The sequence below is a fragment of the Theobroma cacao genome, chromosome 2, assembly GCF_053813885.1.
Source record: "Theobroma cacao isolate CCN51 chromosome 2, ASM5381388v1, whole genome shotgun sequence".
Taxonomy (NCBI): domain Eukaryota; kingdom Viridiplantae; phylum Streptophyta; class Magnoliopsida; order Malvales; family Malvaceae; genus Theobroma; species Theobroma cacao.
In genome coordinates, this window is record NC_142640.1 from 38089554 (window position 1) to 38104269 (window position 14716).

At 33.8% G+C, this 14716-nt stretch overlaps 2 protein-coding genes across 2 annotated transcripts; both read right to left on the reverse strand.

The window, feature by feature from the left end:
* Positions 1-1658: 1658 nt before the first annotated feature.
* Positions 1659-5333, reverse strand: LOC148764235 (uncharacterized). Its single transcript, XM_088803929.1, has 4 exons — positions 5243-5333; positions 4510-4593; positions 3585-3652; positions 1659-2851 (listed from the first exon to the last, which is right to left on the reverse strand). Exon 4 carries the CDS (start codon positions 2843-2845, stop codon positions 2078-2080), a length of 768 nt encoding a protein of 255 aa, XP_088660055.1. The 5' UTR covers positions 2846-2851; positions 3585-3652; positions 4510-4593; positions 5243-5333; the 3' UTR covers positions 1659-2077.
* Positions 5334-8708: 3375 nt separating this feature from the next.
* LOC148764236 (uncharacterized) lies at positions 8709-12383 on the reverse strand. Its single transcript, XM_088803923.1, has 4 exons — positions 12293-12383; positions 11560-11643; positions 10635-10702; positions 8709-9901 (listed from the first exon to the last, which is right to left on the reverse strand). Exon 4 carries the CDS (start codon positions 9893-9895, stop codon positions 9128-9130), a length of 768 nt encoding a protein of 255 aa, XP_088660049.1. The 5' UTR covers positions 9896-9901; positions 10635-10702; positions 11560-11643; positions 12293-12383; the 3' UTR covers positions 8709-9127.
* Between the last annotated feature and the right edge of the window lie 2333 nt (positions 12384-14716).

A 14716-nucleotide genomic window follows, 5' to 3' on the forward strand; every position in this document is an offset into this window, starting at 1 on the left:
TATAGTTCCTCATCATTTATATACTTATATTCTCTTCTTATCGTTTCCAATTATATGCTTAAGTTTCCTTGTACTGTATATCATTGCATCACAATGTCATCTCCATTGAATTATAATCTATTATGCGTGTATGTTTTATAATCCCATTGGTATCTCAAAAATTTATCTTGACTTGATCATTGCATCTTATGCAATACTACAATTCCTAAAAGTCATCCTTAGTCCTCGATTATCCTTCATGTCTCCTATATATTGTATCCTTATTGCATTTCGATATTGATTTGTCACTTAAAACTCAGATTCATTTGAATCATGTATGCCTCACGCATTTTCGAATTCCAATTCCCATAATATATTAAGAAAGTTTCATTATCTGACTTCATTATCAAGGTTAACTTCTATCATCCTTTATTCCACTCTTTCATATGAATATAACATCATTCTTCCTTAACTAATTTACAAATTGTACTTGAAATTACAAGACTTGAAACTAAATTCTCCTCAAGTACTTTTTAATGTTAATACTTATACCACTCTCAGCTTATAGCTTCCTTTTTATAACTACATAACTTAGTGCTTGCTTTCACAAGATCCATGGCAGAACTTCTCTTGAGTATTTCCTTAGGGATATTTATTTTAAATTTATGTCTCACAACATATGATCATTTAACCCGTAACTTAGCCATTTGGCTCCTTAGCAAGTTTCAAAGTCACGCATCTTATGCCCATCATGTATAACTTATAATTCTTTCTCAAGGGCATTTAAACATTCTTGAAACACTTAATCACTTATTTACTCTTTTATACACCAAGTATATCATTTCCATAAAGGCATGCCCAACTACTCATGCTTCAATTTATCTCCATGGGTTTCTAGCATGTCACCTAGTTTACTTGTGTTGTTACTAATCCTTTCCTTTCAACAAGGTCAAGACAAGATCAGTATATTCTCATAACAATATTCTATATAAACTCATTTGCTATATCATTATTGAAATCTTTATTTACATTTTTCTCACTTGCTATTGACATCTCTTATCAGTATCTCATACATTCATCTAACCTTTCGCTCGCTTCCTCTTTAGTCTTTAACAAGACTTAATCTCTTGTCTTCTTTATTTCTTAAGATTTGACTTCAATCATCATATTATTCATCTTAACACTCCACATGTTAATTTATTTTTATGTAGCCATCTTAAAAATTCTCTAACTTTTCTTTCTCTTACATGCCAATATATATAAGGCAATAAAATAAAAAAAAACTTTGTAATTTCACTCATCATCTTTATCTTAATACCTCCCAATGCACTTAAGACTCCAAACAACAAAGCTTAGCATGAAAACCAATGACCATTCTTCAACTCGTGAGTTTCATCTTCATGCCACTCTCAATTTGCTCTTGCTTGCTAGCCATTAGGGGTTCTTAACGCGACAGTGTTTGAGAGTCAGTACTGTGGCGTTGCAACTATTTGATTTCACTTTATCTTAGCAACTCTTCCACCTTTAAAGCTACTACCTCAATTATTCACAATAGTGTGGCTTCCCTTCGAGTCTATACCACAATTAGCAAGACTAACTTTCTATCACAAGTGTGAAATCAAAACATTGATTTAACGTATTTTTTTTTGCCACTAGCATTCATATATCTTTACCATAACATTTAATACGAGTTTGTTTAAGCAAAGATCTCCAAATTTATTCATAGCTACATGTATCTCAAATTGCTCATCACTTATCATCAGTCAATAAATCCCACTCGAAAATACCCTTTCCATATTGTATAGTGATTTCACCATATAGCATCACTGCACGATGTTCCTCCATTCTACTATCATGGATACTCCATAGAAATTAATTAAAAGATTTACGTACCCTAACTAATGCTAATTCCATTTAATCATATCTTAAATACTTCAAACTTGTAAATTACAACTCCAAATGTATGTCCATATATTGATAATCTTTATATATTTCATGATCATGAAAACTACAACTTACAAACTAGCTTTCTATCATACGTACTTTATTAGAGCACTAATTTCAACTTATTTAATCTACCCTTGGTGGTATGTCAAAATCATCCCTGTCTCGGTTGCAATCCAGAGGAATCTCTCCTCTGTATATCCGTATGAGCTGGTGGAGATGGAGCAGCTACCGTAGCCCGTCCTAACTGTGGACAATCTCTCCTAATGTGACCCAGTTGATCACAATGAAAACATCGTGCAGGCCCTCTGCACGGCCCAACATGATAATTCCCACAATTTCTGCATCTACGTGAACTTCCTGAAACAGAGGAGTTTTTGCCCCTGTTTGGTGGCTGACTAGAAGATACACTTAGATTTCTCCTTTTTGCTAACTCAGCTCGCAGACTCTTATTTTCATTCGCAAGCTTCTCGGCTCTTAAAGCCATTCGCACCACCTCTTTAGCCACGGTTGCGTCCGACTCACCCATAAAAGAAACACAACTATGTTGCCTAGCCTCTTTAAGCTTCTTAGAATCAGAAACATCCAGCACTGGTGGTGGGACAGGAGGTGGGGATGGTGGTACTGAAGGAGCAGCCAGAGGAACTGTAGGAAGAGCTTGACCAGCTTGAGCCTGGCCAGCAATAGCAGTAAAGAAGGCTGCTAATGCCTGAACTGCCTCAAGAGGCATAGCAGGAATACTAGTAAGTGGTAGAGGAGGTGGAGGATGTGGAGGAGTCTTGGTTTGTTCAGCAGCAGGTGCTGCCCGAATGGTGGATGCAGTCAATTCCTCCTCTATTGCACCTAACTGACGACGTTGGAAACGACCTCTTCCCCTTCCAGCTGATCTAGTGAAAGGTGGTTGTTCGCGTCGAGGAGACATAATAATCTATAATAGGGAACAAAGTGAGTTTAGGCAACCTCAGGCTCTATATGCTTATGCATGTATTTTATTCAACCTAACCTAACTTAACTCGGGGCCACACTGACACTGTAAATTTTTAAAACAGCTTTAAAATAACTTTAAACCCAAAACTCTAATCTTTCAAACCAACAGCTCTGATACCAACTTAATTGACACGACCCGGAACTCTCATCGAGCCCGTGACAACCGCCGCGACGTCTCAATTTACATTCATTACCCAGAATGTCAACCGAGACCCCGCAAGGCTTTAATATCAGCTTCTCATTTCCCCTGTGGGTAGCTGTTTCCAAATACCACATTTTAAAAGATTTTAAACTGTTTCCAACTTAAACAAATGAAATAATAATTTCCGTCTCACAGGGGTATTTTTGTCATTTATCCCAAAAATCTCAAAAATCATCTAAAAATATAGTATGTAAGTGGAAAACACATATTTCTTAATCAAAAATAATTTTGGATGTCTAAAACATTCGTTTAAAATGGAATTATGACTGTTATAATAAAATAAAAATATTCAATAAAATATTCAATTTTCACATAAAACGATATTTTAAGAACACTGCATAAATAATTTTTATAGCGTAAAAGCAAAATAAATTCTTACATACCGTAATACAGATAACCAAAGTATAGAATTTAATTTACAGTGACACGTGGGCCCACGAATGACCAAAAGTATCAAAAGAAATGAACCTACAGTCTTTGGATGTGGCAAGTTCAACTGTAATCCTTGCCGATATCAGTTATCTACAATCTATTCTGAACCTGAAATGGGTGGAAATGAGAGTGGTGAGATTATAAAATCCCAGTGAGTAAACAAACATCACTCAAAATATCTAAAGTCGAGTAAAAGGAGACTATTAAAACATTTCATCAAACTGTAATTTATCATCTTTCAACTTATTTCAACCAAATGAAATCAATTTATTTAAAGCAAGTAATCAGTATGGCTTATGAATTTCTTAAAAAACTTGGCTCATGCCAAAAATTATTATCATACTCAGTTATTTGGGATACCTTGGCCGAGGGCTATCCCAACTGAGTCCGCCAAGGCTATTAGAAAGTCATGTTTTTATTTTGAAAACATAGCCATTCCTTGACGTTGGCCGAGTTCCCCTTCACGTGGTGGTTTGGCGTGAAGTGAACTCTAAAAGTTATACCTCAAGAGTTACCCTACTCGCCTCTCCAACCGAGGTAAAAATATAACAGGATTTCGTGCCCCTCTAATAGGCTAGTCCACAAAATCCAGCCCACTGCAGCAGGTCAAACCCACCATACAATAAAATTTTGACAGCATGACAGGGCTAATATATTACTACCCAGCCTGCAAGGGTAAAATAAAGCAATTCATATAATTCATAAAAACATAGCCCAGCCAGTCATGCCAATACAATAACATAAGCCATTAATTCAATTTTAAATTTACAACATATCAGTGGTCTCCAATTACTCTATTTTCAAAATCGTTATTTCGTTTCAAGACAATTTATAAAATATTTTCATTTAAACTCATTTTGTTTACAAAACATAAAAATTTACCATTTGAACTCATTTTCATAAAATTCACCAAAACCGAATAAAAACATACTTTAGATAATTAAAATGATGGTAAGGTTACTCACCGTGTCTAGAGTGAGGATTTTCGAAATACTCAGACTATTGGTCCTCGGGTGCAATTCCCTTGCCTTTATCAGAGGACTCACCACCTTGACATAGTACAAAATCGAGAAATTCACCACATTGGTACTAAATTGAAATTAAACTAATTTAGACTACTAATGCTTGATATGGAATGCAAAAATGTCTAAATTTTTGCCTAAATGCGGTGTTAGCCTATTTCGGTCTTTTACCCGATAAATTGATATACGCGTCCGTTTAAACTCCAAATTAATTTTTTTCAGTTTCTACACCTCAATTGCACCCAAATTGACTTAATGTCCCTCAGTGTGGTGCAAATTATCAGTCTCGATAACAAATTACGAAAATACCCCTAGTGGGTAAAAATTTGTATTTTTGCTCCGAAAATTTCCATTATTTTTCTAGGCTCATAATTCATCATTATTCATCATAATTCCTCAAATAACCATCAAGATCAGCAGCCAATATTCCCCTAAAAAATTCAGCATAATGGGTTTCAATGGGAGAAAATTATATTTCTAGCTTATTTTTGCTATATTTCAATATAACTTAACTAAAATCACTTAATTCAATTAAAATCAACCAAAAATCAAGCTCAAAACTCATCCATGGAGGTTTGGCCAGCATGGGTGTCCATACCCACTTTCTAATTTTGCATGGAAATGAGAAAAAAATGCATGGGTAGTGAAAATCACAAGGAAAATCAATGAAATTTACCTTTTTAATGCTTGATTTCTTGATTTCTCTCGATTTTCTCCAAAATTTTCAAGTAGGATTCTTGTTTTTTTTTTTCCCTTTTCTCCCCTGGTTTGGACAGCTGAAGAAGATGAGAATTCCGGAATTTTTACCTTTTTAAAGGCTAAAATAATATAATATTATTTTATTCATTTTTTTAATGTTTTATTAATTCCTTAAATTCTAGCCATCCATTTATTTCCAAATTTTCACCATACACTTGTCCCACATATCCATAGCTTAGGTAAAATTCTCAGACTTATCCAAAGTCTTGGTGGAGTAATTTTTGAAATTTACACTTTTACCCCCGTAAAAGTCAAAAATTACATTTTTGCCCCAAAAATTGAAAAATTACCCATAGACATATTTTTCATCCCTTATACTCATACCATTCTCAAATTTGTCAAATTTGATCTAAATTCTCTCAAAATCTCAAATTTTGTCCGCGGGTGGCAAAATTATAATTTTGCCCCTACACTCTAGAAATCACTGGAATTAAACTTTTTCACTGTCAAACCCTCAAATTATACTCCAATACTCAAATGGGGCTAAAAAAATTCTTTTCTAAAAATTCCCATTGTGTCCTTGGGTGGCAAATGACCATTTTGCCCCTGGACAGTAAAAATTCTAGTTTGACTTCAAATTGATCCTCGAACTCCAAATCACCATATTAAACCATTCTGGGACTTTAATATTCTTAATTTCATTTTAAATTCTCTATTTGATCTAGTTCGAGACTTAAATTAACTTAATTGTACCATTTAGTACATTGTCGTCTTTTAACGATTTTTCTTTCAGGGCTTTCCAAGTATGCAAGCATATTATCAATCATATGAATGACATGGAAAGTATTTTATAAGATCGGGCTTGACAACACTATCCCCCTTAAAATAAAATTTTGACCTCAAAATTTCATGTACTGAACTCAGAGAAAATGTGGGGGTATTGTTTTCTCATATAATGCTCGAATTCTTATGTCTTCCCCTTTATAGGGAATTTCGATTTGTTCACCTCATTTACCTCCAATTCAACTCAAGTATTTCGCTTATGTCTATTATTATCCTTTAAAATCAGATCAACAATAACCTTCACAATTATGATCTCTTATATTGAGACATTAAGCATGGTTCTATTACTATCATTAAGCTTGAACCATAACTCCATCTCAATCATACCAATTTCGATCGCATTTTATTCTTATTTAGGTATACCAATCACTATCTTATTACTTCATTCCATATCAAACTTCTCGACTTTCATTCATTCATCCTATCCTCATACACTATTGTGTAGTTTACAACATCATTAACACGCCATACTCATTCCTGTACATATCCTCAGCGTTCAGGAAAATTAATGGCTTTAATTATTTCTACATATTTCATGTTTACTTTGCATTTAGGAAATTTCAATCTTCTTAATCCTATTAATCCATCTCATATGGCTTAATCGTACTATAGATTATATTCCCTTAACTATTTTTCCAAAATTCCTTAGGTCACCATAAATCGTCTTCTGATAAGATTCTTAATCGTTACATTATCTATACAACTCATCAAATATATTGAGTTCAAATCTTGAACCACTAAAACCATTATTCATTTAGTTGGGTACATCACTACTCCACACATACATATACATATACATTCAAATGTCTATATTCCTCATTATGTATACGAGTCTCTATTTTCAAATGCCTTCAGACTAATTTCTCTTAATTCATTCCCATCCACAATCAAGATTCAATAGAATAAGCTTCATAATTCATACAAATTCTCATCATGCCTGTGTATAGTTCCTCATCATTTATATACTTATATTCTCTTCTTATCGTTTCCAATTATATGCTTAAGTTTCCTTGTACTGTATATCATTGCATCACAATGTCATCTCCATTGAATTATAATCTATTATGCGTGTATGTTTTATAATCCCATTGGTATCTCAAAAATTTATCTTGACTTGATCATTGCATCTTATGCAATACTACAATTCCTAAAAGTCATCCTTAGTCCTCGATTATCCTTCATGTCTCCTATATATTGTATCCTTATTGCATTTCGATATTGATTTGTCACTTAAAACTCAGATTCATTTGAATCATGTATGCCTCACGCATTTTCGAATTCCAATTCCCATAATATATTAAGAAAGTTTCATTATCTGACTTCATTATCAAGGTTAACTTCTATCATCCTTTATTCCACTCTTTCATATGAATATAACATCATTCTTCCTTAACTAATTTACAAATTGTACTTGAAATTACAAGACTTGAAACTAAATTCTCCTCAAGTACTTTTTAATGTTAATACTTATACCACTCTCAGCTTATAGCTTCCTTTTTATAACTACATAACTTAGTGCTTGCTTTCACAAGATCCATGGCAGAACTTCTCTTGAGTATTTCCTTAGGGATATTTATTTTAAATTTATGTCTCACAACATATGATCATTTAACCCGTAACTTAGCCATTTGGCTCCTTAGCAAGTTTCAAAGTCACGCATCTTATGCCCATCATGTATAACTTATAATTCTTTCTCAAGGGCATTTAAACATTCTTGAAACACTTAATCACTTATTTACTCTTTTATACACCAAGTATATCATTTCCATAAAGGCATGCCCAACTACTCATGCTTCAATTTATCTCCATGGGTTTCTAGCATGTCACCTAGTTTACTTGTGTTGTTACTAATCCTTTCCTTTCAACAAGGTCAAGACAAGATCAGTATATTCTCATAACAATATTCTATATAAACTCATTTGCTATATCATTATTGAAATCTTTATTTACATTTTTCTCACTTGCTATTGACATCTCTTATCAGTATCTCATACATTCATCTAACCTTTCGCTCGCTTCCTCTTTAGTCTTTAACAAGACTTAATCTCTTGTCTTCTTTATTTCTTAAGATTTGACTTCAATCATCATATTATTCATCTTAACACTCCACATGTTAATTTATTTTTATGTAGCCATCTTAAAAATTCTCTAACTTTTCTTTCTCTTACATGCCAATATATATAAGGCAATAAAATAAAAAAAAACTTTGTAATTTCACTCATCATCTTTATCTTAATACCTCCCAATGCACTTAAGACTCCAAACAACAAAGCTTAGCATGAAAACCAATGACCATTCTTCAACTCGTGAGTTTCATCTTCATGCCACTCTCAATTTGCTCTTGCTTGCTAGCCATTAGGGGTTCTTAACGCGACAGTGTTTGAGAGTCAGTACTGTGGCGTTGCAACTATTTGATTTCACTTTATCTTAGCAACTCTTCCACCTTTAAAGCTACTACCTCAATTATTCACAATAGTGTGGCTTCCCTTCGAGTCTATACCACAATTAGCAAGACTAACTTTCTATCACAAGTGTGAAATCAAAACATTGATTTAACGTATTTTTTTTTGCCACTAGCATTCATATATCTTTACCATAACATTTAATACGAGTTTGTTTAAGCAAAGATCTCCAAATTTATTCATAGCTACATGTATCTCAAATTGCTCATCACTTATCATCAGTCAATAAATCCCACTCGAAAATACCCTTTCCATATTGTATAGTGATTTCACCATATAGCATCACTGCACGATGTTCCTCCATTCTACTATCATGGATACTCCATAGAAATTAATTAAAAGATTTACGTACCCTAACTAATGCTAATTCCATTTAATCATATCTTAAATACTTCAAACTTGTAAATTACAACTCCAAATGTATGTCCATATATTGATAATCTTTATATATTTCATGATCATGAAAACTACAACTTACAAACTAGCTTTCTATCATACGTACTTTATTAGAGCACTAATTTCAACTTATTTAATCTACCCTTGGTGGTATGTCAAAATCATCCCTGTCTCGGTTGCAATCCAGAGGAATCTCTCCTCTGTATATCCGTATGAGCTGGTGGAGATGGAGCAGCTACCGTAGCCCGTCCTAACTGTGGACAATCTCTCCTAATGTGACCCAGTTGATCACAATGAAAACATCGTGCAGGCCCTCTGCACGGCCCAACATGATAATTCCCACAATTTCTGCATCTACGTGAACTTCCTGAAACAGAGGAGTTTTTGCCCCTGTTTGGTGGCTGACTAGAAGATACACTTAGATTTCTCCTTTTTGCTAACTCAGCTCGCAGACTCTTATTTTCATTCGCAAGCTTCTCGGCTCTTAAAGCCATTCGCACCACCTCTTTAGCCACGGTTGCGTCCGACTCACCCATAAAAGAAACACAACTATGTTGCCTAGCCTCTTTAAGCTTCTTAGAATCAGAAACATCCAGCACTGGTGGTGGGACAGGAGGTGGGGATGGTGGTACTGAAGGAGCAGCCAGAGGAACTGTAGGAAGAGCTTGACCAGCTTGAGCCTGGCCAGCAATAGCAGTAAAGAAGGCTGCTAATGCCTGAACTGCCTCAAGAGGCATAGCAGGAATACTAGTAAGTGGTAGAGGAGGTGGAGGATGTGGAGGAGTCTTGGTTTGTTCAGCAGCAGGTGCTGCCCGAATGGTGGATGCAGTCAATTCCTCCTCTATTGCACCTAACTGACGACGTTGGAAACGACCTCTTCCCCTTCCAGCTGATCTAGTGAAAGGTGGTTGTTCGCGTCGAGGAGACATAATAATCTATAATAGGGAACAAAGTGAGTTTAGGCAACCTCAGGCTCTATATGCTTATGCATGTATTTTATTCAACCTAACCTAACTTAACTCGGGGCCACACTGACACTGTAAATTTTTAAAACAGCTTTAAAATAACTTTAAACCCAAAACTCTAATCTTTCAAACCAACAGCTCTGATACCAACTTAATTGACACGACCCGGAACTCTCATCGAGCCCGTGACAACCGCCGCGACGTCTCAATTTACATTCATTACCCAGAATGTCAACCGAGACCCCACAAGGCTTTAATATCAGCTTCTCATTTCCCCTGTGGGTAGCTGTTTCCAAATACCACATTTTAAAAGATTTTAAACTGTTTCCAACTTAAACAAATGAAATAATAATTTCCGTCTCACAGGGGTATTTTTGTCATTTATCCCAAAAATCTCAAAAATCATCTAAAAATATAGTATGTAAGTGGAAAACACATATTTCTTAATCAAAAATAATTTTGGATGTCTAAAACATTCGTTTAAAATGGAATTATGACTGTTATAATAAAATAAAAATATTCAATAAAATATTCAATTTTCACATAAAACGATATTTTAAGAACACTGCATAAATAATTTTTATAGCGTAAAAGCAAAATAAATTCTTACATACCGTAATACAGATAACCAAAGTATAGAATTTAATTTACAGTGACACGTGGGCCCACGAATGACCAAAAGTATCAAAAGAAATGAACCTACAGTCTTTGGATGTGGCAAGTTCAACTGTAATCCTTGCCGATATCAGTTATCTACAATCTATTCTGAACCTGAAATGGGTGGAAATGAGAGTGGTGAGATTATAAAATCCCAGTGAGTAAACAAACATCACTCAAAATATCTAAAGTCGAGTAAAAGGAGACTATTAAAACATTTCATCAAACTGTAATTTATCATCTTTCAACTTATTTCAACCAAATGAAATCAATTTATTTAAAGCAAGTAATCAGTATGGCTTATGAATTTCTTAAAAAACTTGGCTCATGCCAAAAATTATTATCATACTCAGTTATTTGGGATACCTTGGCCGAGGGCTATCCCAACTGAGTCCGCCAAGGCTATTAGAAAGTCATGTTTTTATTTTGAAAACATAGCCATTCCTTGACGTTGGCCGAGTTCCCCTTCACGTGGTGGTTTGGCGTGAAGTGAACTCTAAAAGTTATACCTCAGGAGTTACCCTACTCGCCTCTCCAACCGAGGTAAAAATATAACAGGATTCCGTGCCCCTCTAATAGGCTAGTCCACAAAATCCAGCCCACTGCAGCAGGTCAAACCCACCATACAATAAAATTTTGACAGCATGACAGGGCTAATATATTACTACCCAGCCTGCAAGGGTAAAATAAAGCAATTCATATAATTCATAAAAACATAGCCCAGCCAGTCATGCCAATACAATAACATAAGCCATTAATTCAATTTTAAATTTACAACATATCAGTGGTCTCCAATTACTCTATTTTCAAAATCGTTATTTCGTTTCAAGACAATTTATAAAATATTTTCATTTAAACTCATTTTGTTTACAAAACATAAAAATTTACCATTTGAACTCATTTTCATAAAATTCACCAAAACCGAATAAAAACATACTTTAGATAATTAAAATGATGGTAAGGTTACTCACCGTGTCTAGAGTGAGGATTTTCGAAATACTCAGACTATTGGTCCTCGGGTGCAATTCCCTTGCCTTTATCAGAGGACTCACCACCTTGACATAGTACAAAATCGAGAAATTCACCACATTGGTACTAAATTGAAATTAAACTAATTTAGACTACTAATGCTTGATATGGAATGCAAAAATGTCTAAATTTTTGCCTAAATGCGGTGTTAGCCTATTTCGGTCTTTTACCCGATAAATTGATATACGCGTCCGTTTAAACTCCAAATTAATTTTTTTCAGTTTCTACACCTCAATTGCACCCAAATTGACTTAATGTCCCTCAGTGTGGTGCAAATTATCAGTCTCGATAACAAATTACGAAAATACCCCTAGTGGGTAAAAATTTGTATTTTTGCTCCGAAAATTTCCATTATTTTTCTAGGCTCATAATTCATCATTATTCATCATAATTCCTCAAATAACCATCAAGATCAGCAGCCAATATTCCCCTAAAAAATTCAGCATAATGGGTTTCAATGGGAGAAAATTATATTTCTAGCTTATTTTTGCTATATTTCAATATAACTTAACTAAAATCACTTAATTCAATTAAAATCAACCAAAAATCAAGCTCAAAACTCATCCATGGAGGTTTGGCCAGCATGGGTGTCCATACCCACTTTCTAATTTTGCATGGAAATGAGAAAAAAATGCATGGGTAGTGAAAATCACAAGGAAAATCAATGAAATTTACCTTTTTAATGCTTGATTTCTTGATTTCTCTCGATTTTCTCCAAAATTTTCAAGTAGGATTCTTGTTTTTTTTTTTCCCTTTTCTCCCCTGGTTTGGACAGCTGAAGAAGATGAGAATTCCGGAATTTTTACCTTTTTAAAGGCTAAAATAATATAATATTATTTTATTCATTTTTTTAATGTTTTATTAATTCCTTAAATTCTAGCCATCCATTTATTTCCAAATTTTCACCATACACTTGTCCCACATATCCATAGCTTAGGTAAAATTCTCAGACTTATCCAAAGTCTTGGTGGAGTAATTTTTGAAATTTACACTTTTACCCCCGTAAAAGTCAAAAATTACATTTTTGCCCCAAAAATTGAAAAATTACCCATAGACATATTTTTCATCCCTTATACTCATACCATTCTCAAATTTGTCAAATTTGATCTAAATTCTCTCAAAATCTCAAATTTTGTCCGCGGGTGGCAAAATTATAATTTTGCCCCTACACTCTAGAAATCACTGGAATTAAACTTTTTCACTGTCAAACCCTCAAATTATACTCCAATACTCAAATGGGGCTAAAAAAATTCTTTTCTAAAAATTCCCATTGTGTCCTTGGGTGGCAAATGACCATTTTGCCCCTGGACAGTAAAAATTCTAGTTTGACTTCAAATTGATCCTCGAACTCCAAATCACCATATTAAACCATTCTGGGACTTTAATATTCTTAATTTCATTTTAAATTCTCTATTTGATCTAGTTCGAGACTTAAATTAACTTAATTGTACCATTTAGTACATTGTCGTCTTTTAACGATTTTTCTTTCAGGGCTTTCCAAGTATGCAAGCATATTGTCAATCATATGAATGACATGGAAAGTATTTTATAAGATCGGGCTTGACAACACTATCCCCCTTAAAATAAAATTTTGACCTCAAAATTTCATGTACTGAACTCAGAGAAAATGTGGGGGTATTGTTTTCTCATATAATGCTCGAATTCTTATGTCTTCCCCTTTATAGGGAATTTCGATTTGTTCACCTCATTTACCTCCAATTCAACTCAAGTATTTCGCTTATGTCTATTATTATCCTTTAAAATCAGATCAACAATAACCTTCACAATTATGATCTCTTATATTGAGACATTAAGCATGGTTCTATTACTATCATTAAGCTTGAACCATAACTCCATCTCAATCATACCAATTTCGATCGCATTTTATTCTTATTTAGGTATACCAATCACTATCTTATTACTTCATTCCATATCAAACTTCTCGACTTTCATTCATTCATCCTATCCTCATACACTATTGTGTAGTTTACAACATCATTAACACGCCATACTCATTCCTGTACATATCCTCAGCGTTCAGGAAAATTAATGGCTTTAATTATTTCTACATATTTCATGTTTACTTTGCATTTAGGAAATTTCAATCTTCTTAATCCTATTAATCCATCTCATATGGCTTAATCGTACTATAGATTATATTCCCTTAACTATTTTTCCAAAATTCCTTAGGTCACCATAAATCGTCTTCTGATAAGATTCTTAATCGTTACATTATCTATACAACTCATCAAATATATTGAGTTCAAATCTTGAACCACTAAAACCATTATTCATTTAGTTGGGTACATCACTACTCCACACATACATATACATATACATTCAAATGTCTATATTCCTCATTATGTATACGAGTCTCTATTTTCAAATGCCTTCAGACTAATTTCTCTTAATTCATTCCCATCCACAATCAAGATTCAATAGAATAAGCTTCATAATTCATACAAATTCTCATCATGCCTGTGTATAGTTCCTCATCATTTATATACTTATATTCTCTTCTTATCGTTTCCAATTATATGCTTAAGTTTCCTTGTACTGTATATCATTGCATCACAATGTCATCTCCATTGAATTATAATCTATTATGCGTGTATGTTTTATAATCCCATTGGTATCTCAAAAATTTATCTTGACTTGATCATTGCATCTTATGCAATACTACAATTCCTAAAAGTCATCCTTAGTCCTCGATTATCCTTCATGTCTCCTATATATTGTATCCTTATTGCATTTCGATATTGATTTGTCACTTAAAACTCAGATTCATTTGAATCATGTATGCCTCACGCATTTTCGAATTCCAATTCCCATAATATATTAAGAAAGTTTCATTATCTGACTTCATTATCAAGGTTAACTTCTATCATCCTTTATTCCACTCTTTCATATGAATATAACATCATTCTTCCTTAACTAATTTACAAATTGTACTTGAAATTACAAGACTTGAAACTAAATTCTCCTCAAGTACTTTTTAATGTTAATACTTATACCACTCTCAGCTTATAGCTTCCTTTTTATAACTACATAACTTAGTGCTTGCTTTCACAAGATCCATGGCAGAACTTCTCTTGAGTA

Coding starts and splice junctions, on each gene's coding strand:
- LOC148764235 (XM_088803929.1), bottom strand. CDS start 2,845: ATGTCTCCTCGACGCGAACAACCACCTTTCACTAGATCAGCTGGAAGG.
- LOC148764236 (XM_088803923.1), bottom strand. CDS start 9,895: ATGTCTCCTCGACGCGAACAACCACCTTTCACTAGATCAGCTGGAAGG.